The 27,043-nt window shown below is 49.7% G+C and overlaps 1 protein-coding gene and 1 long non-coding RNA gene across 2 annotated transcripts in view; one reads left to right on the forward strand and one right to left on the reverse strand.

The window, feature by feature from the left end:
• STK10 (serine/threonine kinase 10) overlaps positions 1 to 27,043 on the forward strand; it is a 106,270-nt gene that overhangs the window by 4,388 nt on the left and 74,839 nt on the right. The window contains exon 2 of the mRNA XM_074350289.1: positions 18,512 to 18,676. Coding sequence (XP_074206390.1) covers positions 18,512 to 18,676 — 165 coding nt within the window. The remainder of the gene's footprint in view (positions 1 to 18,511; positions 18,677 to 27,043) is intronic.
• On the reverse strand, positions 1,406 to 9,107 carry LOC141574643 (uncharacterized). Its single transcript, XR_012501576.1, has 2 exons — positions 3,574 to 9,107; positions 1,406 to 3,456 (listed from the first exon to the last, which is right to left on the reverse strand). It is a non-coding gene; the product is annotated as an uncharacterized LOC141574643 (long non-coding RNA).

Genomic DNA, 27,043 nt, shown 5'->3' on the forward strand with positions numbered 1-27,043 from the left:
GGCAGAACAGGCCTTCAGATAGTTAGATATTTTCAGGAGAAGATTTATGAGCCCAGATTCTTGCGTCTCCTCATATCTAGAAAAGCACTAAAATCATTAACAGTGACGTCTGCTTCTCGTGACCAGCAGCAAGCCTCTGCCTTAAGTGTGTGCTTGATTGCACGTGCCCCGCTTCACTGAAATCATATCTAATACTGAGTGTCCCCCCTGCCTCTTTGGAGCAGTTCCTCAGAGCTGTCTGGGATGCTGTCTCCCAGGCTACAGTCCTCATTTTTGCCCCCAATAAAACAACTCACGTTATGCTGTTTTATCTCAATCGATACAATAAATATGGCACTTTGCCAGGAAAGAGGCCTGCAGGCTGCTTGTGGCCGTGGGTGGGAAGGGTTGCAGCTTCTGAGGCGGTGGCAGGAGGGTTATCTGAGATCAGGTGGCAAGGTGGCCCCCAGATGGGGTGAGCGTGGCTCAGAGGCAGCCGACAGAGGTGTGAGGTGTGTGCCTGCACCATTCCTGTGTTCTTTGGCGGCTCAGCCCACCGGGGTGTGGTTTTCTGCATTCACCTAGTGTTTCTGGTGGGCAAAACAACACATAAGCCATTGCGAATTTAGTGTTTTGATAAAATCATTCCCTAATACATCAGAGGTGTTGGAACAAAGTTGGTGTTTTTAAAGTAAGCGTTATAGGAAAGCTGATCGGATATTGAAGAACAGCTTTGCTAGTAAAGTTCTTTTTTATATTTTAAATCATTTTTTTTTTAGGCTAGACTCCCAGAAGGGAATTACTAGGTTGAAGGGGTGATGCCTCTTTGAGGGTAATTTTGAAAAGAAAATGAGATTATCTGGAGGAGACTCTAATTTGAAAAGATACATGCACCCCAGTGTTCACAGCAGCACTACTGACAATTGCCATGACAGGGAAGCAACCTAAACGTCCATCGACAGGTGACTGGATAAAGAAGTTGTGTTGTATATATACAGTGGAATACTACTCAGCCATAAAAAGTGTAAAATAATGTCATTAGCAGCAACGTAGATGGACCTGGAGATTGTCATATTAACTGAATTAAGCTAGAAAAAGAAAGAAAAATACCATATGATATCACCTATATGTGGAGTCTAAAAAAATGACACAAATGAACTTATTTACAAAATAGAAACAGACTCATAGACATAGAAAACAAACTTGTGGTTACTGGGGGGAAGTGGGTGGAGGGATAATTTGGAAGTACCGGGTTTGCAGATACTAATTACTATATATAAAAAGATAAACAACAAGGTCCTGCTGCATAGCACAGGGAACTATATTCAATAGCTTGTTATAGCCTATGATGAAAAAGAATATGAAAAGAATATATATATACATAACTGAATCACTATGCAGTACACCGCTGTAAAGGGACTATATGTAATAATGAAAAAATTTTTAATTAAAAGAAAATGAGATAATAGAGGCCCCCTTTGCCCTCACTAAGGGCCCGTCCTCGAGTCCTCTGGGACCCCACAGGAGCCCCGGGTCTTGGCAGTGACAGCCCTTGGAGTGGGAACGTCAGGTGCCCTTGGGCTCAGAGAGCCATTGTTAACTGGCATCCTTCAGATGTCACATCCTGCCCTGACGCCTGTGCAGACAAAGCAGAGGCCGGAGCCAGCTGTCAGGCCCTCCCACCCCCTCCCAGGCCAGGCCTTCTCCTTTCACCTCTTCTCTGTTCAAGAGTTTTAAAGCCTGGGTTTCCGCTTCCTCCAGGGGCTGCTGGCTGCTGAGGGAGGTCTCCATCCCGTGCGCCTCCCCTCCTCCTCCGGAAAGAGCTCTGCCCTCAGGCAGTAACCTTATTTCCGCTCAGCCTAGTGTTTTTAAACACAAGTCCATGCTATTGTGACTGGGTTCCTGGCTCAGTCCTAAAACCAAGGTGGCCCCAGCTTCCTGGGGATGTCGCCTGCCCGGGGGTGGGGGGGGTCTACTTGGGTCTGGAGCAGCTGATTTAGCGCCAGCCACGTTGAGGCTTGTTCTGGCTGGTTCCAGAGCAGGCCCGGGTGAAGTGAGCCAAGCAACTAACCATGCCGCCAGCCCCCACCTCCACCCGGGCTCCCCTGGCCTCCGGAGGTTACCTGGACCAGGGTGACATCCCCAGGGACTGCCACCCCATGGCCCCCAGAAAGCAGCCAGATGGTCACTCCTAGGTGCTGCTGAGGGCAGTGGAGCAGGGGAGTTCAGGGAAGAAATTGGGGCCCAGTAGGGATCTGGGTTTCAACTCCAAATGAGTGATCCTCCATCTCTGAGCCTCAGGCTCTTGTCTGTAGAGCGGAGGTGATAATTTGGAGGCCAGTGAGGGCTGAGATGAACTAGGGAGGTGTACTTTATTTTGGCAGCTGACCCCCACCCAGGAAGCGGGCAGGAAAGGAGGACAGGTCATTGTGGTTGACACTCTTGGTATCAGGTGGAGAAAGTCCAGGCTCCCTGTCTTGGCACTGTTGACATTTGGGTCAGCTACTTCTTTGTTGTGGGGGCCGTCCTGGGTGTTATGGGATGCTAGCGGCATCTCTGGCTTCTACCCACAGGAGTACCACCACTGCCTGCACCTCCCCCTCTATCCCCTAGTTGGGACAGCCAAAAATGTCTCCAGACATTGCCACATATCCCCTGGGGGGCAAAATCACTCCCGCGGTGCACTGCCGCCTCATACAAACAAACACGCCTCTATCCAGTTCAGCAAACAGGCCTTGTTCACCTGTGTGTGTCAGGTCCCTGGGTGGGTGATGAAAGATTCAGGCCCTGCGTCCTGCCTGCCCCACACCCCCAGGGCCTGACCAGCCTCTTGCAGTGTGAGAGAGGAGCCATCTTTGGATGGTCACCAGGTGGGGGAGTGGCTCGCCCACACAATTGGGGGATGAGAGAGCCAGGCTTCCTGGCTGCCCAAGGCCAAGGTGGCCGTCGGTGAGTGAGGGCTGGGACAGAGTGGCCACGCCTTGGTGGCTGGAGCCAGTTGGGGTGGGCGGGGAAGTCAGAGCTGTGGTTGGAGCCCAAGTCAGAGCCCAGGGAGGGGAAGTGACTGATGGAAAGTGACCAGCCCAAGAAGGAGATGTTGTACGTGGGTGGGAGGCACTGAGGGTTCGAGACAGCGAGGCCTGGTGGTCAGCAAGCAAGGAGGGCGGAGACGGTGAGGTGGGAAGGGACGCTCACGTTTCCCAGGGACCACGATTCCCAGGATGTTTCTCATGGTTCAGGAACTTGGATGCTTTCGCGGAGTCAAAGCCTGGCCCTCCCTCTGCAGGCTGTGTGATCCTGAGAAGAGTATTTACCTGTGCCTCAGTTTCTGCAGAATGATGACAGGAATGGTACCACCTCGTTGGGTTGCTGGAGTGTGAAATAATCCATGTAACCCCTTGGCCCAGGATGCCAGAAAAGCTCAAATAGGTGTCAGCCATTCGCAGGAGCAGTTGAGCACCTCCTCTGTGCCAGGCTCTGTGGGTTCCAAGGTGAAAAGGTGAAAGGAGGGGGAGCTGGGTTTTGCTCCTTTCTTATCTGTCCATCATTTATTCTCCTACTAGCCCCGTGAAAGGCAGGGGTGAGTAGCCTCACCTGATGGAACAGAGGCCCAGAGAGGTACAGTGACTTGCTCAGCGTCGCAGCTCTTCTGTGGCAAAGTGGGGACTTAAACCCACATATCTCTGGCCAGGAACCAGTGCCTTTTCTGCTGTCCACTATGGAGGGGAAGACAAAGAGGTTTGCTGGGAGGAGAGGGTCCGGGGCACTTCCGTGTGGGAGTGAGCGTTTGTGAGCCCAGGAACGTGACCCTTATCGGGAGCTGTCTTAGCCTCAGCTGTATCTGAGCACCAGGATGGCGGTGGTGGCCTCCGATGCAGAGGAAGTGGTGACGGGCACGGGCAGGCCCAGCAGAGGAAGTGGCAGGGGAAGGGGGCCGGCGTCAGGGTGGGGAGGCTGGGTGCTCCTGGGGCCCTGGTGGGTGTGGGGCCGCTGGTGCCACAGCGTCCTAAGGTGCTGAGCCATCCTGTGCGCTCCTGGCAGGGCACGGGGCGGGGGGGGGGGGAGACCAGGGCAGGGAGGGACATGTCAAAGAGCTTCCCCCATCCCCCTTCCCGCCCCACCATGCACTCACTCACTCTTTCTCTTCCTCTTTCTCTCTGCCTTCCCCTTTGCTGCAATTTTGTTACCTTCCTTCTCTTACAGCTTATTTTTCCCCCCTCGTAGGCTATACCAGAACCAGAATTCAAGCCCTAAGACTCAGGGGTCGGGGGTGGAGAGTTAACCACTCTGCTGGTGACTAAAGAGTTAACAAGAGCCAGCCTCCAAGTCTAAGGAGGATGGGGGTCCCTGAGAGGCTTTGAAGGAAGCACACACAGCCCTTTCTGCCTCAGGACCTTTGCACTTGCTGTTCCCACTTCTTGCCACTCTCTTCCTATGACTCTGCATGGCTGGCTCCTTCTCATCCTCTGGATCTCAACACCCGTCTCCCCTCCTGACCACAGTGACAGCTCCCTGCTGATTTCCTTCAAAGCTCCTGTCGCAAACTGGGATTCTCTTGTGTGTCTCCGTGCGTATTTTCTTTCCTCTCTGGAGGAGGCAAGGTCCTGGAGAGCAGGGAGTTATCCATCTTTTATGGATAACAGACCTGTGGTAGATACTCAGTTAATATCTGCTGAATGAATGGATGGTGAGTAGTGACTGCCAGACCCAGGTCCCCCCTTTCTCTAGGCAGGCCAGCGCTGTGGTGACGCATGCAGGGACTGAAATCAGTTCTGAGCTTTCTCCTAGCTTTGTTGCCTGCTTGCTGTGTGACCTTGGGAAAGTCACCTCACCTCTCTGAGGCTCGTATCTTGAGCTGTAAAATGAGGAGCACAAGAGGGCTTCCCTTGGAGGATTTGTGCAGATTAAGATGTGTGTGGCCAGCCTTTAACACGGTGCCCAGCGTGGAGGGAGGAGACGCGAAGGGGACTGTTGTCATTGTGATGATGATTTGTGCCAGTGGACTAGCTTGTCTGGAGGGTCAGATCCCCCTGAGGCCCCTTGCTCGTTATGCCGGGGGCTGCTCCTGGGTGGACACTGGTGTGTCAAGTCCTGGGCTCAGCCTCAAGCTCACAGCTGTGTTGTGAGGATGAAGGTGATTCAGTGACAGCAAAGAAGGCTCCGTCCAGCCTTTGAGACATTTGCTGCCTTGGGAGGGCGGTCTCAGCTCCATGCACACCCCGTGGCTCGTCGGTCTGGGGTAGCTGAGGCCACCCTGGGTGGCCAGAAGAGCAGCGCTCGCGTCCTGGAGGGAGAAGCCAGTGCCGCTGCCCCATTTCCCTTCGCCCTCCTTCCTGGAAAGCTCCAGCCTGTCTGGTCTGGCAGCCCAGGCCCAGTTCTTGGCCCTCTGAGGCGGTTGCCACAAAGCTGGCTTTGTCACCCTGTGGAATGACCCCATCGGAGCTGGCACGCCTCTCTAGCCTTGAGAATCCTTCTCCCTTTGATTTGCATCTTGGTGCGCTCTGGTGCCAGGTTGGGGAGGCTTTGCTCTTTCTCAACCCTCCTTCTCTCTTGAGCGCCTACGTTTAGGTGACAGGTGTTGTTGCTGGGGCCAAGAGGAGGTGACCGGTGTGCCTCTGTCCATGAGGGACCTGGAGCCCCAGGTGCCGGTGCCGGCATCCCCGTCCAGAGCCGCTCATCTGTCTGAGGCCCGCCTGCCGGGGCCAGCAGGGTGCTCCTGCAGAGGACCCCTGGACCACTCTGTGCCTCCCGCCAGAGCTCTGCTCGGAGACTCCAGACTGGTGGTGCTTTTCATCCTGCAAGTCCTAGGACGGCCCTTGTCATTGCTGCATGACCTTGAGCAAGTGATGACACCCCTCTGAGCCTCAGTTTCCTTTTCTGAAAAGTGGGGCTAATACAGTTCCTCTTATAAGCAGGACCAAAGTGTCTTCACACCTGTAATCTTATGAGGCCAGCTCCCGGGGACACACAGCCACGATACAGCAGAGCTTTTTTTTTTTTTAACTTTTCTTTTTTTTTTATAATTTTTTTTAATAGGGGGAGGTAATTTTAGGTTTATTTATTTGTATAAGTTTTTTAAACAGAGGTACTGGTAATTGAACCCACGACCTTCATGCATGCTAGGCGCACACTCTACCACTGAGCTATACCCTCCTCCAAATCTCAGGCTTTTGGACGCAGCACCACTTGACCAGAATAGAGGGTCTGAGGAAGGGGATTGGTTAGATCTACGGTGGACCCACCAATCAGCCTGCAGTAATTGGAGAGGATGCTGTGGACGAGCGTTTTGTGATCTGAAGGGCTGTTCATGACATATTGCTAAGTAAAAAGGAAAGTGACAAATCAGTGTGTACAGTTGAATCCTGTTTTTATAAAGAGACAAAAAAGAGTGAATGACTACGGGGCGCTCACTCTGGCCCAGCCCTGCTCTAAGCACCTTTGACATATTAACTCACCGAATGCTCACAACAGCCCACGAACCAGGAACTGCTAACATCTTTTCTTGTTTTTTGTTTTTGTTTTTTGTTTTGTTTTGTTTTTTTAAATGGAGGTACTGGGAATTGAACCCAGGACCTAGCACATGCAAAGCATGGTCCCAGCTAACATCTTTATTGTACCAAGCAGGAAGGTGAGGGACAGAGAGGTCACATTAAGTCCCTGGGGTCTCACAGCTGGGAAGAGTTACGGTGAGATTGCCAGACAAATCCGGGTATATCCACACCGATGGAGATATTAGATAGAGTAGGGCAGGTGCCTGTGAAGAGGAGGTGCTCCAAGATGCTGGAAGCGGTTATCTCTGGGACTAGCCTGGTTTGATTTTCTCCTTGGTACCATTTTATTTTGAAGATGCTCTTGAACAAGTGCAGGATGCTTTTAGAGTAATGAAAAAAATAGCACCCACAGTACTGTGGATTGAAAACACAGGGCAACCTCAGCCTGTCTGAGATTTGGGGCTGACTGGAAAACAGGGTGGAGCACATGATCCCCCAGCTGCAGTGAAGATTAAGTGAGGTGAGGCTTATCAGGTGCTAGGGTGGTGCAGGGAGCCAGGGTGGCCTGGAGAAAGGCACCTCCTGCTCTCCCTCCCCTGTGCTGTCGGTCCCAGGCCGCCCGCCCCCCCGACTCAGCACCCCGTCCTCTCCCAGCCCTCCTCAGGGTAGAGGGAGCCTGGGAAAGGAGGGAGCAGTGGCCTCAAGGAGGCAGAGCCCATGACACCTTCCCCCTCCTTTATAAGTGATACACGGGGTTGGATTCCCCAGCACTTTTGAAGAGCTGAGATCTGAGAGCTCCCACATCCCCAGCCGAGCTGGACAGGTTGCCCAGGTTTTTGGCCAAGGCCGTGACATGGTATCTTCGGGACCAGCCCTGTTTGGGTTTTAGTGTTTTATTTGCTGGCCCAGGAGGATTTTGAGGCTCAGCATTTCCCTGCTGGGCCAGGATGGCCTGCCAGGCTTCTCCCCACCCCCAGGGAGAGAACATTAAATGCTCATCATTGGAAGCCACGTCACTCCTCTGCTTTTGTGCTTCGTAATCTTTGCCATCCTTAAATGTCACTTGTCCTGAAACTCAGCTGTCTCGCTTGTCACTGAGCTGAAACTTGGCCCGGTGATTATTGATCAGGAAGTGGTTTCTCTCATTAACTGTGTGTGTCCTGGCCCCATCAAAGACTTTGGCTTCACCAAGGTAAAGAGGGCCCATCTTCCAAAACCAGAGGACAGGTTAGATTCAGGAATCTCAATGTGTCGAGGAGAAACTGGACATCTTGTCACTCTCCTTTCTTCTCTTAAGTAGAGGGCCTCTCTGCTGGCAAGGAGGTACAGACAACAGTTCATCTACCCACCAACCCATCCATCCATCTATTATTTTAAAACACTTACTGAGTTTTTGCTATGAGCAGATACAGGAATAAATACATTGGTGAGCAAGATAAAAATGGTTTTAGGCTTTTGAAAACCAAAAATACACAGTCCCAAGTGAGGGCAGTGACATCCAATAGCCAACTGACTAAGGCCTGGTGGCTCATGAACTTCCTCATGTGTCGCTGGAATTGTCCGCATCTCCATCAGGAAGCTGAAGTCTAGCTTTCTGCCTTCCCCAAGGGCACTCAGCTGGTAAATAGTAGCATTGGAGTTTGAACCTCTGTCCGATGCTGTTTCCATTCCATAAATCATGATAGAAATGTGCCCATTTCTAAGTTTGTCAAGATGGAGATATTAGATAGAGTAGGGCAGGTGCCTGTGAAGATAACTTTCTTGGCTATGGTACAGAGGAAGGAAGAGAGGCTGGTGCTCACAGAAGCCAGCACCAAGGTGGGCTCCAGTGCCTTTTGGGAAAAAGGAAGACTTGATGAGTGTCTACTGCCTAGACGTCTCTCATTCCTTTATCCCTCTCTCATATCTGTCTATTCTCCCATCCACCCATTCATCCTCCTACGCACTCACTATCCCGTCTGTCTGGCCATCCATCCATCCATCAGTCCATTTACCCATCTTCCCATCCATCCACCCATCTATCCATCCATCCTCTCACATACCCAACCTTCTATATACCCTCCCTCCCTCCCATCCATCCATCCATCCATCTACACACACTTAACAACTACCCACCCTCCCATTCATCCATCCATTCACCCACCTGCCTATCTGCCCAACCATCCTCCCATCTTCCCATTTGCGTTCCCACCCTCCCATGCGCTTACCCATCCACTGGCTGTTCTGTTTCTGGCTCTGTAGGATAGAGCAAAATGAATCAGATATGAGCTTAGCTTCTCAGAGCTCACAGCCAAGTCAGAGAGAGAATCTGTGAGCACAAATGACTGGTGGCACCAGGAGGTCTGTGATGAAAGCTCCAGTAAGACACAAAGTTCTAGTCGGGGAGGTGGGGTGGGGGTCGGGGAACATTTCATGGCACAGGCTGTGGCTGAGTTAGACTTTGTGGGGTGGTTAAACAGGTATGGGGAAGGCCCTCCAGGTGGAGGAAAGAACATAAAGGAAGGCATGGAAGTAGGAGGCGGTCGAGCACTGGCTGTGGCAGGTGGTGGTCGCAGGAGTGGTGGGGTCCTGGAAGAGTGGAAGACGGGCAGATCACCAGGGCCACAGTGCCGGGCCTGGGAGTTTGGGCTTTATTGTGTCCGCAGAGGGGAGTCGTGGATGTTCGCCCTAAGAGGGTTTCTGGTTGAAGGCAGTGGGGGAGGAGGTGGAGGAGGGGGACAGGCACACACAGCAGCTGGGTAGGGGCCTCCTGAGGTCTCTGAGGGGAAGGGGCACTGGGCAGAGAGCCAGACCTGAGTCAGGTCCCGGCAGCTGCTTCCTAGCTGTGTGACCTGGGACAAGTCACCTGGGCCTTTGTTTTCTCTTCAGTAGGAGGAGGAGGTGGCACCTCTGTGGCCCTCATGGGCCTGTGCTGGTAAAGGCAGGCGCTCCTCCTGCCTCACGCAGGCCTTCTTCACCCTTGACCCACAGCCTCGGGAAGGCCGGGCTGCTGTGCACACGGCTCCACTCATGCCTGCTGGCCGGGGCGGTGGTGGAACCTGAGCCCCAGGCCACATCGCCGCCATCCTGGCTCTGTCTGTGGCCCTCAGGCCACCCTACTTGAGTTGATGTTGGGCCCTTCTCCTGCACAGAGCTGGTTCTGCTGCGACCCTGCTTCCTTCCCGGCCTGGATCTCCTCCCTCCTTGATGCAGTTGAAGCCTTTCCCACGATGGGTTAACAATTGTCACGCAGGGCCACCACAGCCGGGTATTGTGGGCCACAGACCAAGACCCTCCTTGGTTCCAGTGGCCTGAGCTGCATTTTTTAAAATATCTTTATGTTTTACTTACTATTGTATTATTTAATTATTTCATTTTGGTGGGGGGAGGTAACTAGGTTTGTTTATTTTTGGAGGAGGTACTGGGGACTGAACCCAGGACCTTCTGCATGCTAATAAGCATGTGCTCTACCCTCCCCCCGAACTGCATTTGACGCATGCCTGGCACAGCGTCCAGAATCAAGAGGACGGGGGAAATCGGACCCTTTCGCCTTGACAGCTCCCTGCTTTGCCTCTGACCCACCTGCCCACTCTCTGCACTCAAGCCTTTTGTTTCTTCCTAGAAAAAGAAATTCCTATTTCTGAGGGTGGATCTGGGACACGTGAGTGAGGTTTAGATGCTCCCTCACCTCTGTGTAAATGCTTTTTCTGCCAGGGGTAGCCTTGACTGCAAAACTGCCTACCGGCTAGCAGTTCCTGCAGTGATGGGACTGTTCTGTATCTGCTCTATTCTTATAACCACATGTGGCTTGGTAGCCAGTAGCCACAAGTGGTTATTAAACACTTGAAATGTGGCTCATGTTACCAGGGAACTAATTTTAAATTTCCTTTAATTTCGGGTAATTTAAATAACCGCATGGAGCCAGTGGCTACCATCTTGGACAGCCCGGCTCAAGTGGGTTCCTGAGAGGACAAGGGTGCCCGTCTCTGGAAACATTTAAGGCGAGGTCAGGATGAAGCGGTCACTTTCTGTGCCCCAGCCCCAGTCTGTCCTCGCTGGGACCCCTGTGGGTTGCTGCCAGGTGTCATTGGGTGGGAGCAACTGTTAGAAACCACTTGTATTTCTCTCTGTCCAAGAGGCACAGTTTCCCCAAAGTTGTGGCTTAGCTACAGTTTTATTATCCAGCTTTGTTTCCTGATTATTATGGCTTAAATATTTTTTCTCATTACTGTATTATTTTCCTGTTTATCATTTTAAAGGGTTGCTTAATAGCCCCCTAAGTGAATTGAACCATCATCATCCTATGGTTGAGCATTTAGGTTATTTCGACTTTGTGTGTGTGTGTGTGTGTGTGTGTGTGTGTGTGTGTGTGTGTGTGTGTGTATGTGCGCATTATTGTGGGCTAATATGAACAAGAGCCTAGTACATTTCTTCTCTTGTCTTTTTGGGAGTTACTTCCTGGCCTGACATTCTCAGGAATGAGGGCTAAATAGGCTTAAAAGGTATTTTCAAGGCTCTGAAAACCCATTGCCAATTTTCGTCTCTGCACGATCGAATCTGTTTATATCCTTGTCGGTAATGAGTTTGCTGGTTTTACCACCTGGGTGGTTCCCAGCACTGGAGGATGCCATTTTTCCTTGCTTTGTTGATTTAATACGTGTAAAATGATCTTCTCCACTTCTTTGGAGGAAGAGCCTTTTGGCAGAAGAATCCCATGGTTTCTGTTTGCTGGGGGCCTGTTAGTAACCATGTTTCCCATCTGGATCCCTGATCCTGGATTATCAGTCGGGTCAGGTGCTCCGGGAGGCCTCAGTCAAGGTCACTTTGTAGGTCATGGTGCACTTGGGGGTGAAGGTAGCCCTCCTTACACAGGTGTTGTGTGGTGCAGTGCTTCCATCTGTGTCTGCTCTCTGCTGGAACACCCCCAGAGATGGGGAGCTCATTTCCTTTTTGGTGGCAAATGACAGTCACAGACTCAAAAGGAAGCTTGTTGACCTCCTTAGAAGAGTCTAAGAGCAGGCCCTGCCTTCAGGATCAGCTGGCTCCAGGTGTCCGCAAACCCACAGCATTTGCCCTCCTGTATTTGTGGCTGGTCCCGTCTTGGCTTCATCTTCAGGCAGGCTCTCCACAGATGGGCTATAAGACCCTCCAGCCTTCCCTTCTTCCGGTTTAGCAACTCCAGAGAAAGAAAAAACTTATTTTCTGATAACTTTAGCAAAAAACCAAAAAACCACTCAGGTGCAACCCTGTTGGCCTGCCTTGGTTCACACGTGCACATCTGAACCACTGGCTGTGACTAAGAGGGACAGGACCAGGTGGCCTCAGCCCTCGTGAATCCCTTGCCCTGAGAGTGAGGGAGAGGCTGTTCCCAAGGGGAACTGGAGTTGTGAGTCTGCAAGGGAAAGTGGATGCTGGCTGGTTCCTCTGCTCCCCCGCTTTCGGATTCGTTTCCAGGCAGCAACCCCGGCTCCACAGCCTGAAGTGATCAGTGCCCCGGAAACAGGCCCTTCCAGGCCCTTCCGCTTCGGTGCGCTCATGTGCCCTGTTCTGGTTCTGCAGATAAGGCAGCTGTCACAGAGGGGACTCTGGGCACTGCGTGACCTTCACAGACTCAGTTTCCCCATCTGCAGACTGGGGCCTGGGAGTGGGGTTTGGGAAGGATGGCTAAGGTCCTCTCTGGCCCCTGAGTTCTGTGGTATCAGCCCTTTCCCTGGAGGAGGAAGGAGGGACACAGCAATCAGCCTGCAGCCAGGAGGGAAGAGGAGGGCCTGGGGGCCGTCCCCAGCTGGCTGCCGCTGTGTGGTTGCCTTTCAGGGAGCACGCACCCCCTGACTGGGCTGGATGGGCCCCTTGGGTGGGGCAGGGCTCCTGCTGGGAGGGTAATCCCCACCTCCATCGGGCTGGGCCCCCGTACTGCACAAGGGGGAGGATTGTTCCCGCAGAGGTGCCGGGGCCAGAAGACACAAGCGGCCACTGTGTGTCTGCTCTCGAGGGTGTGGGCTGAGGCGTTAGTCACTGCCGGCCAGCAGTGGAGGGCTGGGTGGGGGCTCCCTGCGGCCTTTGCTGGACCCGTCTCGCCTCAGCCAGTGGGAGAGACGGACGTCAGAGGCCACAGACAGCTACTTGTTCTTTATGCATCTCCTTAGCTGTCAACTCCCACGGGTGCCCAGTCCATGGGGACCAGCCTTAGCTTTCCAATACCCACCCACTCCCCAGGATGCCTTCACATCAGACCCAGGAGGGAGCTGGGCTGTTGCTTCTCCTCGTCCCCACGGCATGGAGGGAAACTGAGGCCCAGAGAAGACTTGGCAGAATTTAGGCACCTCTGGCAAAGTGGTCAGGAATATGGACTTTGAAGTCACACAGGCCCAAATTCAACTTCCAGCCCTGTTATCTACCTGCTGTGTGACCCTGGGCAAGTGACTTCACCTCTCTGAGCAACAGTTTTCTTATATATATAAAATGAGGCTTTTAATAATAGTACCACCCTGTTGTTAAAATTAATTGAGGGAAAGCAGTGGCCTCTCAGGCCCTCTCTAGGTTCTGCTGTCTGGGGGCTAGTTTCATTTGCAGGCTCCCCTGGGAAGCACGATGGCCTAGCAGCTCTGGGACTGTGTCAGGCAGTGCTGGAGGCTAGCAGTAAAGGAGGGCCTGGGGCAGCAATTATTCTAAGGTTGCGTTTCATTGGCTGACTTGATCACATGTCTATCCCTTAACCAATCACCGTAGCTAGAAGGAATGCAGTGTTCTGATTGGCCAGGTTACCACATGGTGGTGGAATCAGTCCCATTACAGCCTGGGGACTAGGAATGAGAGTGGGTTGGGTCCTCTGAAGGAAAAATCAGGGAAGGGTGAATTAGGTTATGGGAGGACAATGATTCATTCCTATCCGCTGATTCTCCCTCTAGGCAGAAACTGTTCTCTAGAAAAGTACCTCACACATAATATGGACTCAGTAAATAATGGTTGAATGTGTGAATGTATGAATGAATGAATAGGGAATAAGCTGATTCCTGGGAGGCTAGTGCAGGAAAGAGAACACTGGAGGGAGTCAGGAGAACACATCTCACAATCCTGGGTGGGTCTTGATAGCTTTCTGAGCCTCAGTTGGTTCATCTGGGAAATGGGCATGATGGCTGTCACCTTATCTTAATGACTCATGGGCAGATTAAATTCTGGCAGTGCCAGTCCTCCGCAGCTGCCAAGCACTCTGACAGTCAGTAGTTGCTATTGGCTGTGGTTGTCATTTATCTTTAGCAAAGGGAGATGGGGCAGGAATGCCAGGCACTTGCCGAGAAGTGTATGTTGGAAAGTGATTTGGAGCTCACGCTCTTTTTGAGCCAGGCAGGCTTGAGTTTGGATTCAGCCTTCACCGTCCCACTTGCTTGTGACCTGAGACAATCGTTATGCCTCTCGGAGTCTCAGTTGCCTCATCTGTAAATTGGGGATGTTGGGTGATACTTATCTCTAAGGGCTGGATTGAGGATGAAGTGAGAAATTCCATTTAAGGCCTGTCCCGGCACACAGTGCATGCTCAGACTAAACTAGCTATTTTTATTATCAGCCATTATTTCGTTCTCTGTGGCCTCAAGGTGATGGACTGCTGCCTCAGCCAGTCTTTTAGACAGTTTAATTTGGCCAAGTCACTTTGTGCACCACGATTGCTACCAGCCCCTTTCTGGCAGGCTCTGGGTGAAATCTGAGCAAGGCCCTGGGCAGCGGGTGCTCCTCAGTGATGTTGGCACCTGGCTGGAGGCCCGGCCCTGGGGTCAGGGCTGCTTTTCAGGGTGGAGAGCAAGATAGGTTTTGTGCACTCCCAGAAAACGGTCCCCCCCCCCCCCCGGTCTCCCTGTACCTTCAGGAGAAAAACAGCCCTTTTCAGGAAGCCCAGGGAAAGGTGGCATGCAGCCTCCTTCACCAGCTCTCAGGAGTGAAGGGGTGGCCTCTGTCCAGCTCAGCTCTCCTTGTGCTGCTGGGGGCGGGGAGGGTGTGGTCAAGGTGGTTGCCTTGGTCACCGGGGCTGAGCTCTGGCCAGCCGCTAAGCCCTCCACTGTCTTCTCTGTAAAGGAGCAGAGCGGACCTTACTTCTCTGTTTGGAGAAGAGGAGAAGCAAGAGTGCTGTACAGTGTGAAAGGATGCTTTGGTGGTCCTCTAGTGGGACCCCTAGAAAATCAGCCTTACAAGAACTGAAAGGGCAAGTGTGTCATCAGTTGTGTGTGTGTGTGTGTGTGTGTGTGTGTGTGTGTGTGTGTGTGAGAGAGAGAGAGAGAGAGAGAGAGCGAGAGAGCACTTGAGAAAGAGCCCGATTGCTTAATCCCTGAGTTTCTAAGGCGTTCTGAACAAGCTTTCAAAACAGAGTTCACGGGAGAGGACCCCACCCAGGTAGGGCCGAGTGAGCAGGGTGAATTCTAGGACGGGAATTGACCTCCAGGAATGGCCCCACATGGAATTCGCTCCCCTCAGCTGGGCTCCTGGTCCCGATGTGGAAGGTTTCATAGACTATCTATGTGGCCACCAAGAATGCGGACGCCGGGGCAGGTCTGACAGCTTTCCAGGTCAGCTGTCACCCAGGTGCCTGGGACCTTGCCTCAGTCTCTTCATCTCTCTGTGAGATAATCACACCAACGGTCAGGCGGTCGAGGAGATAAATGAGTTAGCACATGTGGAAGTGGGGCCCAGTGTCCCATGCAGAGTGCGCCCTTGATAAATGTGAAATCATTATTGTCATCGTGTGGGACCTGGGGACTTTACAGCTCACTTAACAGGAACATTTATCTAAGCTGAGAATAAATTTACAAATGAGCATAAAAATTGGCTACTGGCATCACTCCCTTCCAAAAGGTCCCTGGGTGGGGCTTGGTGCCCCCTCCTGGTTCCTACCCCCACCCCCATAAGAGCACTGTCTCACCAATGGCAGTAGACCGGGGGTGGGGGGGTGGTCTCTCCAGCTGACCCGGAGCCCCTTGAGGCCAGGGGGAGGGTCACTGTGTCTACATCTCAGGTGTCCTGTTCAGGGCTGGCCTGGGAGCACTCTTGTCTGTTGGCATCTGGTTCCAGAGGCTTCTGAGTCCTGGAGATGATGGGGGACCTTGGACAGTAGCGGAAAGCGCACAGAATCTTGGAAATTAGAGGACCCAGATTCAAATTCTGGTGCTGCTACCCTAGTTCCAGCCATGTCCCCTCTCTAAGTCCACAGAATGGGGTGTCACGTGAGGTGACGTGGATACCCCGGAGCATCCATGGGCTGCTGGGCGTGCGGGGTCAGGTAGCAGAGCCGTCCGGTTAGGTGAGCAGTGAGTGGCACTGTCCTCAGGAAGGCACCGCGGTGGAGTCCAGGGCGACCCGTTTTCCCTTGCTCTCCACCAGCCTGCCGTGCCGCTTCCAGGCTCCAGGCGAGCGGCTGGCTTGCAGGGCCCGTGTTGTAGGAAAGCGGGCTCCTTCAGCACTGGGGCCCCGAGCAGCGTGGTAGATGGGTGCTCCCAGCAGAGCCCCTGGGGCTCAGGGGACCATCTAAGGGAACGCAACAGTGGGCTCTGAACCCTTTCCCTGGATGCCAGCCAGTTCGTGATTATACCACTTACACGGTTATTTCTCTCTTGCTCTCAGTTTTAAAAATTGAGATAAAATATGTGTAACATAAAATCGACCGTTTCAGTCATTTCTAAGTGCACAATTCAGTACATTTATGACGTTGTGCAAGCTTCCCCAGTATTCATTTCCAGAACTTTTTCATCATCCCAGACAGAAACTCTCTGTCCATTAAACGCTTACTCAGCATTCCCACTGGTGGCCAGCCCCTGGTGGCCTTTCTTCTACTTTCTGTGAATTTGGCTGCTCTAGGTACCTCACTGAAGTGGAAGTAGACAATATTTGTCTTTTTGTGGTTTATTTCACTTAGCATAATGTCCTCAAAGTTCATCCATGCTGTAGCAGGTGTCAGAATTTTCTTCCTTTTTAAGGCTGAATAATATTCCATTGAATATGGATATAGTTGCCCCTTGGTATTTGAGGATGATTGGTTCTAGGACCCCCCGCCAATACCAAAATTTATGGATGCTCAAGTCCCTTATATAGTAAAAATTATTTTTAATCAGTTTTTTTTTAGTGGGGGGAGGTGATTAGGTTTTTATTTAATTTATTTATTTTAATGGAAGTACTGGGGATTGAACCCAGGACCTCATGTATGCTAGGCATGCGCTCGACCACTGAGTTATACCCTCCCGTTTCAAGTCCCTAATATAAAATGGCATGGTATTTGCATATAAGCCATGCACATCCTCCTGTATACTCTAAATCATCTCTAGATTACTTATGGTACCTCAGTCAATGTAAATGCTGTGGTAATAGTTGTAAAGACAATGTAGACGCTATGTAAATAGTTGCCAGGCATGTGGCAAATTCAAGCTTTGCTTTTTGGAACTTTCTGATTTTTTTTTCCCTTGAGTATTTTCATTCCACAGTTGGTTGAATCTGAGTATATGGCACTCAAAGATACAGGAGGGCCAAGTGTACCCATTTTTGTTTATTCATTCATCTGTTGACGGACACATGGGTTATTTTCACCTTTTGGCTCTTGTGAATAGCGCTTCTGTGAACACTGATATGTGGATATCTGCTCGAATCTTTGCTTTCAGCTCTTGAGCAAATATACCCAGGAGTAGGACTGCTGGCCATATGGTAGTTCTATGTTTAACCTTTTGAGAAACTGCCAAACTGTTTTCCACAGTGGCTGCAGCATTTTACACGCCCACCGGCAATGCACAAAGGTACCAATTTTTCCACATTCTCACCAACACTTATTTTCCGTTTTTAAAAAGTTAAGCTATCCTTGTCTGTGTGAAATTCTTTCTCTTTTTCATCGGATAAGAAACCGTTATTGTGACCAGGTGAAATGCATCTAGGAACCATTTCCACTGTGATTGGTGGGCACGGAAACCCCTTTTCACTTTCCTTTTAACGTATGTGAAATAATGCAAATAAATGCATGAAACATTCTATTAACGTTTAAAACAATACGGAGAGAGGAAACGTACCCTTTGAATCTTTCCGCATTCCAGCCTGCTGTCAGGCAGTATCTTTCCGGAGTTTTCCATGCATTTCCATTCACATGTGAGCGTTTATGAAAGAGTAGTTTTCCATTTTTTTTATATAGAAAGCATTGTACCACTTTTAATGTTCAGTGACTTGGGGCTTTTACTGAACAACTCAATAAATCTTTCCTTCTTGGTGTTTGTAGATCTATGCTGTTCTTGTATTTTTATTTATCCCATAGTATGAGTGTGTTGTACTTTAAAAAAATTTATTCTTTTTTTTCTTTTAGATTCCACATATGCGTGATATCATATGGTATTTTTCTTTCTCTTTCTGGCTTACTTCACTCAGAATGATGATCTCCAGGTCCACCCATGTTACTGCAAATGGCATTATTTTATTCTTTCTTATGACTGAGTGGTATTCGATTGTATAAATGTACCACGACTTCTTTATCCAGTCATGGGCATTTAGGTTATTTCCATTTCTTGGCTATTGTATATCATCTATAAAACAGAAACAGACTCACAGACATAGTAAACAATCTTATGGTTACTGGGGGAAAGGGGGTGGGAAGGGATAAATCTGGGAGTTTGAAATTTGCAAATGTTAACCATTATATGTAAAAATAGATAAAAAAACAGATTTCTTCTGTACAGCACAGGAAACTATTCAATATCTGGTTAAAACATTTAATGAAAAAGAATATGAAAACAAACATATGTATACACATGCTTGACTGGGACATTATGCTGTACATCAGAAATTCACATATTGTAACTGACTGTACTTCAATTAAAAAAGAAATTTGTATTTGTTAACCACTGAGCATTGTTTCTCAATCCCCCTGTGCTGACATGATGAGTGGGCACAGGCTGTTCTTGAGAACAGTGTACCTCTCACGTCAGCCTCTCAGTCGCCACCTGGACATCCGGCCTGTGTTTCCACACTCATGGGGGCCTCCCTGAGCTGGCATCCAGGGCTCAGCTTCTCACCTGTCATTCCCTCTGACCTGTGTCTCCGCTTTGCAGGCCAAGAACAAGGAGACGGGTGACTTGGCCGCCGCCAAAGTGATTGAGACCAAGAGTGAGGAGGAGCTAGAGGACTACATCGTGGAGATCGAGATCCTGGCCACCTGCGACCACCCCTACATCGTGAAGCTCCTGGGAGCCTACTACTATGACGGGAAGCTGTGGGTAAGGGGACCGCCTGCCGCCCGCCCCTCTTGGCCCCCACGCCTGGTGGCCTGGAGCCTGCCTGGTTCCAAGGTTCTGTGCTCTTAAGATCTCAGCACATGTTTTGAGGGCAAGGGCTGGGGCGAGGACAAGGTGACGCTGGGGGACCTGGGTCCCCTGCCCTCCCTTTTCTGTGCAGCCTCTGCACTTTGGGGGCAAGGGGTAGTGGTTTGGAGTGGGAAGGAACTCTGAGGTTCTACTGCCTGGCCTTGAATTCCAGCTCTGCCACTTACAAGTTGGGTAACCCTAGGCAAGTTCTTAACCGCTCCGTGCCTCAGTTTCCCCATCTGTAAGATGCTGATAATAATAGTACCTAGCTCCTAGAGTTGTTATGGGGATTAAATGACTTAATTCATGTCAGGTGCTTGGGAGAGATGCTGGTGCGTGTCAGAGCTCGGTGAGTGTGGGCAATTTCATCATCTGTGTGATACCAGCACCGTTACTGCCCCTGCTGCGGCCACTGCATGGGGATGCCTTTCAATGGCAGCACTAAAGGGGGCCCTTTAATGACCCCTGCTCTCTGACAGCAGCCGCATGTTTTGATGTGCATAGTGCAGATGCAGCTTCAAGCCCCATCTCCCAAACTCAGCATCCTTCCTCAACTCCAGAGGAGTCCCGGCGTGCCCCTGGTTTACAGAGGACAAGCCTGCCCTGCAGAATAACTCCCCCATTGATGTTCTAGTATTCATGCCCCTCGGTTTATAAAACCCACGCTTCCTAGAAGGTCCAAGTCTCCAAACTCTTTTTTTTTTTTTTTCAGCCAAAGTTGTGCACGTAAAACATCCTATTTATGTCCCTAAAACTCAGCATAACATTTGTAAAAAAATGATGTGCAGGAAAAGTCTCGTGAATTTTGGATGCAGTTGGAAGACTGTCAGAATCACGGGTAGATGGTTTGCAAAGGGAGTGAGGGTCCGCAGGGACTGCGCATCTTGGACCGTGCCGGATCTGAGAGAGTGGCCGAGGCTCGTGTTACCATGGGAACGGCTGTTACGGCTTGTTAATAATGACTTGGTAGTCAGGAGTGGTTGTTTTAAGCATTGTAGCTCCTATCATGATAGTTTATTATGTATAGGGAGAGTGATGCTATGTGTTAGTTACATTTTAGGAAATTAGTGGGGAGTTTGGAGTTGGCATGTCATTTTTTATAATTTTTCCCATTTAAAATTAATGGGAACTAGACTCCAGGTTGATTCTTTTTGCACAGAATTCCTGATATTTAGAAACAGAACTGCTGATGCTTAATGGGGAAATCTGTGTTTCCTTTGAGAAAAGGATCCTGCTATTTAAGAAAACCACAGTGGTTTAAAAACCACTGTTGAAATTCATCCCTCTCATTTCGTAGGAATGAAGGGAGGCCAGTGTCTGAGGGGGTGTGAACTCGGTTCCCCCAGCCCCACCCAGAGCTCTATCCACTGAAACTGGTTGCCTCCGAGTGGAGACTGCCAGCTTTCTTTTGCTTCTCTGAGCATCTCCCTGGGGCGTCTCCTGGATGTCCTTGAGGGCAGTAAAACCACCACCACAGACTGTCGGCTGTGGATTTCAAAGCCCTTTCTCATCTGCTGCCTCCAGTCACCTTGGGAGGTGAGCCGGGCAGGGAGACTAGTCTCCCTTTCCCAAAGGGGAGGGGACAGAGGCACAGAGAGGGCAGGCCTCTTGCTCATGGTCACACAGCAGAGGCCCAGGAAGCAGAGCCGACATGTTGCCCCTCTGTCCTGATTCTTCGAGGTGCTTTTTAAAAAGTTTTTTCTTCTTTTAAGAAATTAAACAAATTTTTTGTATATGATTATCAGAGGAAAACGAGAGTGTACAGAAAAGCAAAAGCCAAAAAAAAAAAAAGGACTAATATTATCCAAATCTTTACACCAGGGATAACCACTGCTAACATTTGGAATATATTTTTTTCTAGACTTTTTCTATAGATACATACACTTACAGTTTTTTAAAAAAAAGATGAACTCACACCAGACTTGTTACTTTGCCTTTTACTTTTTTCATTTAAGATATATTAAGAACAACTTCCACATCTTAGGGAAATACCCGCATCTTCATTTTTCTCTTTTTCTCCAGAATTCCATCTTCTGACTATTGGGCATTTAGGTTAGTTAGTTAGTTTGTTTTTTATTGAAGTATAGTCGACTTACAATGTTATGTTAATGTCTGGTGTACTGCATGAGGCTGTTGCTTTTTTAAAATTAAAAAGAAATTGTATAAACAGCTCTGTGATGGACATCTTTGAATTTTTGTGTTCTTGCCTGAGAACCTCTTGAGGAGAATTTTTAAGATTTTTTCGTGTCTATTGCCAAACTAGCCCCACAGAGCTACTTTTGATATTATAGAAAGATGTTTTCCCATCTAACAACCCTCCCGCCCATCCATGCAACCTGCTGTCAGTTCAGACAACCTTCATTGGACTGCTAATGATGTACCCATTAAGAAAAACATCTATGTGTCTGTTCCCATTCTTGTTGGTGGCTGGTTACCAAGTTCATTACTTCCCCAAGTCCAAAGATAATACCAACAATTGCTAGCATTTATTGATGGCTTACTGTGTGCTAGACCTTTGGCTGTGCATTTTACTTACATTGTATCATTTAATCTTCATTCTTGGAGGTTTATTGCTATATCCAATCTGACAGATGAAATGAGAAACAAAGATGCTAAGTAAGTCCCCCTCCCTACACTCCGCCCCAGGCAAGGCTGCTGGGAAGTGGCAGAGCTAGAAAACGGGATGGAGAACAGGGGCAATTCATAACTGGGCTGTGACCGGCGTGAGGCTATTTAAATAGATACACCAGAATGTTCTGTCCCAAAGTTGTCACTTTAGGCTGGTACTTTCCTATCCAGGGCTGCTGCTGTGGCCAGAATCTTTTCTCACTCTCCTCTTTTGTGGCTGCTGCTGAGCCTAAATTTGTTACTGTGTAAACCCTTAAAGGTGCCCTGTCCTGGTTTTTGAAGATTTGGGTCTTAGACATTGTGAGATAAAGGAAGGTGGCCCTGAAACTGGGCGGATTTCAAGCAGAAGGATCAGCATGGTGTGGAGGTGGGAAGGGGATGGTATGTTGGGGTCATGGGTGGACTAGGCTTGGGGCAGCACGTAGGGAAAGATAAGGATGGGAAAGGAGTTGGAGGCCATGTTGTGGAGGGCCTTGAATGCCACTGTGAAGTTTGCACTTGATCGTTTAGATCAGTGGTTCTTGAAGTACAGCCTCTCAGAGTCACAGTAGCAGCACCTGGGACCTTGTTAGAAATGCAAAATATTAGGTCCCAGCCTAGGTCTACTGAATCAGAAACTCTGGGATGAGGCCCAGCAATCTGTCTTAAAGAGCCTTCTAGGTGACTCTGATGCTCGTTGAAGTTTGAGAACTACTGCATTAGGCATTAGGGACCCAGTGCCAATCTCACAGGGGAGAGGCACGAATTCTGTGTTTTAGAAAAAAAAATTAGGTTTGAGGGGGCAAGAGTAAAAGCACTGAGGCCAGCCAGGAAGTGGTAAGAATAGACTAGGTCAGAAGTCCAGAGCATGAGATGGGAACATCATTTGGTTAGGAAAGTCTTCAGAGGAAGGAACATTTGAACGGGATCTTGAAGGATGCACAGGAGTTCTCTAAGAGCTAAGAGAAGGAAGGGTAGTCTGAGTAGAGGGGCAGCCTGTACAGAAGTGTGCAAGAGAGGGTTGAAATGTGCACCAACATTTTGGTGTTTCCTTCTGTGTGATGGTTCTTGGACCCAACTTGTGGCCAGGTCCAGGCTTTCTGTGCAGCTCCAGGAGCCAGCTTTTCTGTGTGGGTGTCTTTGACAAAACCAGCCCTGGTCCTGGGGTCAGCCCTCAGGGGCTGGGCTTTGGGATGAGAAATTAGCTGTTGCCCTAGTGTCCTGGGCCCCTTCCCCAGCCACGGCATCTAGGGATGGACTTTGCCCGGATTGGGTGGAGGTCATTCACCAAACCTACCCCATCTGCAGTCTGACAAAACAGCTCATTTTCTTCTAGAATTTGTAATCTTCAAAAAATCCTTTTAGTGGTTTTCTTATGATCGCTTCTGCTTTAAATATCAAAATGGTGCAAACGGGGGGGTGGGGGGGGAAATTACCCAAAGTATTTCACCCCAGTGCTGTCTAATAGAAATATAATGTGACCCGCATATATAATTTTAAAATGTTTTAATCGCCACATTAAAGCAAAAAGAAACTGATGAAATTAATTTAAATAATATAATTTATTTAACCTAGTATAGAAAGCATATCATTTCAGACATGTAATCAATATGAAAGTTATTAATGAGATATTTTACTTTTTTTTTTTTTTTCATTCTCAGCCTTCAAATCCAGTAAGCGTTGCACACTTACAGCACATCTCAATTCAGGAGCTAAATTTTCATCAGAAATCCTTGGTCTGTATTTAGATGTCATAAAATTTACAGTTGAAAAAGGTGATTCACATCCCTGGGTTGTTCCAGCTTTCTTAAATGTTTCCCAATAATAGAATCAAGTATCAGTTTTTAACCTTAAGTTAATGAGAAGTAAGTAAAGTGATAAATTCTCCGTTTCAGGTCTTCAACAGTCACACGTGGTTACCGGCTTCTGCACTGGCCACTGTACACCCCGGGCCCCAAAATAAGCGAATGCCGGATACCCTGGGCTGACCTCATGAATTTCCTTTGGTTTCTAACCCTCCCCCCAACAACCCCACTCCCCAGCCCCAGTCAGCCAGATTTAGGTCTCCAGCAAAGTCTTTCAAGGGTTGGCTCTCTTTTCCTGCATGTCTTCTGGGAGTGAGACTGAGTGACATAAAGAAAGAACAGCCCTGGTTTATAGCATCTGCCAGTTTCTGTGGCGTAGCTCTTCCCACCACGGTCAATTACAAGTTGAAACAAAGCGTCACTCGCACAGAATTGGGAAGAAATGCGGTGGCACTCCATTATGAAGTTATTTCTGCCATACAGGTGTGACAGATGTAATAACTTCAAGAGTATATAGATAACAGAATTAAGGGAGGTGATGAGTTTTATGTATTTATCATCTTTGTTTTTTTTTTAATGTAATTTTTTAAATGATGAGGTTACCTAACTTAGTGGTTGTGTTTAACAACTGGGTTGTAAACATATCTGAAACTTTAACAATCGGTCCTCACAAGCCAGTGAGAGCTGGTCCAGCACACCCTCAGAGCCCAACCTGAGGACTGTTGACTAAACCACAGAACTCTGCAGCTGGCTGTCATGCAGCCAACATCTCATTTGAAAAATGAGACAACTGCGGACCAGAGAGGGTCTGGAATTTACCTAAAATCACACAGCGAATTAGTCACAAGCCCAGACACACAGATGTCAGGGACTGAGGGTGAGAGACCCTGCTCATGTCACACTGCCCTAGGAAAAGCCCTTCCATAGCTCTCCAGAATATATTCCAAACCCGTTACCTGGGACACAGGCTCGTTGTAGTCAGCCGTCTGTCAGTATCTTCCCAGGCCTCTCTTCTCCAGCTGTTCTGAGCTGTTCACAGGCGGCACCTCCAGCTATCCATCGCTTGCAGGGAGCAGAGGTGGACTCTTCCTTCCTCTGAACCTTTTCCTTTGCGCTGAACCTGGCAGAGCAGTGAAGGTGGCTGCGGAGTCCTGCTTTGTAGCCTGTGAGGATTTTGAAAGCTCCTTCTGATTGGTTCCAGGTTTTCCTCAATCTTTCTGACAAGGACAGCAAACCCAATGTGTAGATCTCTTACTTGTTCACCCCAGGACTTCTGACCCTTATCTCTAGAAGCTTGGGTCATATTGGAAGAATTAAGCCTACAGCCCTGTTGGAACACAGTGCTCTCCATTTATGCATATAAACAAGTCTGTTGAATTCTTTCCTAGTGTCAAGTCCTGTTCCAGCCCCAGGGATACAGGAGTGACCAAGGCAGGTCAGATCCTTGGCCTTACTGAGCCTAGTGATAGATGTGGACAATATGGAAGCAAATAAAGGAATACATGAGAGGGCTTGAGCAAGTGATAAACGTGCAAAAGAAAAATGCACTAGGAAATGTGATAGAGGTTCCTAGGTGGGGGTCAGGAGCAGTGCTTTCAGGACAAGGGATAGGGAACACCTTTCTCATGAGATGACCTTTTAGCTCAGACTCCAAAGACAAGATAAAGGGCCAACCTGCAAATATTTCCAGGAGCAGAAATTTCCAGGTAGAGAGAATAGGAAGTGCAAAGGCCCTGAGGTAGAAGCCAATGAAGCCTGTAAGGACCAGACAAAAGTCGTTGGGCTGGAGGATGGCAGAGAACAATATGAAAGGAGACCAGATTGTCTGTGGCCTTGAATGCTGACTGCTGAGCACCTCCTGTGTGCTAGGCCCTGTTCTAGGGGCTGGCGATTCAGTCATGAACAAGAGATACAGTTCTCATCCTCATGGATCTCACAGTCCGGTGGGGAAGACATCCAGTAAGCACATAAACACATAATTCAGGTAACGATGAGGACCATGATGGATTTAAAATCAGTGGTGTGGCCTGGGGACAGGGCAGGCTATCTCCACGCATGGTCAGTGAGAGGCCTCTCTGAGGAGGTGACATTTGAGAGGGCCTCAGTCAAGGGAGGATCAAGGCAACAGCAAGTACAAGGGCCCTGAGGTGAGAGTGTGCTTACTACATTCAAAGGCAGTGAGGGCCCAGTGTGCCTGGTTTGGGGTGGGGGTGTTAGGAGAGGGGGTCAGGGAGGTAGGAGTTGTGGTGTTGGGGAACCTCTGGGAGTTTCAAGCAGGGGAGTGTCTGCCCTCTTCCTCGGCTGTTAATCTGATTAGTCTCCGGGTCCCTTTGATTGTTCTCCATGTCTCTCTCATGCATTGTTCTCTTCCCTGCCCTGCAGTGAAGGAACTGGGACTAGTCCTGGCTTGTAGCACCAGTTGGAATCTTAGCTAACCTCTGAGTCTCTATCTCTTTATCTCTAAAATGGGGATGACGGTAACAAAATCTATTCCCTTGTAAAGATTAAGTGAGGTGTGCAGGTCGAGCATGGGCAGCAGTACCTGGCACAAAGTGGGTGCTTAGTTAATGCCATTGCATCTCTCTCCCCTTCTCTCCCAGTCCTTTCTTTCCATTCCTACTATGCCTTCAACACCCCTTCCCCCCCTGGCTCTTTTGGCTCTTCTGCCTTTCACCTAGTGAACATTCCCAAGGCTTTGCTGTGATCGTGCCACCCCCAGGTGACGTCAGAGTAGATGATAGCATCAGCACAGGGTGAGGAAGGCCTTTCATGTGTGTACAGCAGGCCTGGTCACCACCCCTGGAGACTCGGCACAGGTGCAGTTCGGAAGTCCCTCTGTCCCCCAGTTTTGTCTGGTTTTGCACAAGTTTATCTGCCCAGGAACCTCCTCGCTGACTACCAAACAAAGCAGTGGCTGCTTTGCTTGGCCTGGAGGGCGTCCACAGTCACGGAGCCTTCCTGGGTCTCCCCCCGGCCTAGGTGTGGACGTGCCGTTCTCGGTGCTGACTGTCCACAGCACTTATGTACGTGACACTCCGCCTAGGCTGCGTCTCCCAGCCTCATTCCTTCTGCTACCTCTGGAATAGTTAATATATTTTTTTTAAGGTGACTCAGTTTTTACAAATTAAATACATTTATTTAAAAAGATTTATTTAAAAAAATTCGTCTTACTACCCTAAATGGAAAACTGGAACCCACTTGCCATAAATAGAAATAAAAAAAAATAAACCAGTTCTGTTCCATTCTAGCCCAATTGCTTCGCCTGCCAAAGCTTCCCGCCCGGGCCCTGCGCTCCCTGCTGGAAGGGAGGCGGTTGTGACGGGCCTCTTGGGTGCTCGGTGTGGACTTGACTCAGAAGGGAGAATGAGCAGAGCGGGGGACCCTTCTCCCTCATGCTGTGCGGTGTCTAAGCTCAGCTCCTGATCTTAGGACCTCCACTTGGGGATGCGCCCCAGGCAGGGGGGGTGCCAGTCTCTGGGCTGGGGTTCTTGGGCCTGGCCATGCCTGTCAGGGCAGAGGCTGAGGTCGGTCCTCTTAGGACTGAAGCAGCCAGGCTCAGTGTCTTATCCAGGGACACTCGGAGAGACAAGAGACTGGGTTTGAACCCGCCTCTCCCGACCCGGGACGCCCCCGCAGCTCGTGTCTCAACTCTCATCATTGTCCTCACCTGGGCTTTCCCAGCATTTTTAGCTGTGGGATCCTCCTGCGTTGAGATCTTTGCAGAAGTCCCGTGGACCACCAAGAAAACAGCAGCTGCCCTAAGTTGGCGTGGCAGGTCTCCCCCGACCCTCAGCCCGCCACTCCCCTGCTGGTCCCCAGAGTAGCTCCTAGGCCTTTTGGACTCTGATCTACACCAGGGTTTGGACCT

The sequence above is a fragment of the Camelus bactrianus genome, chromosome 22, assembly GCF_048773025.1.
Source record: "Camelus bactrianus isolate YW-2024 breed Bactrian camel chromosome 22, ASM4877302v1, whole genome shotgun sequence".
In the NCBI taxonomy this organism is placed as follows: Eukaryota; Metazoa; Chordata; class Mammalia; order Artiodactyla; family Camelidae; genus Camelus; species Camelus bactrianus.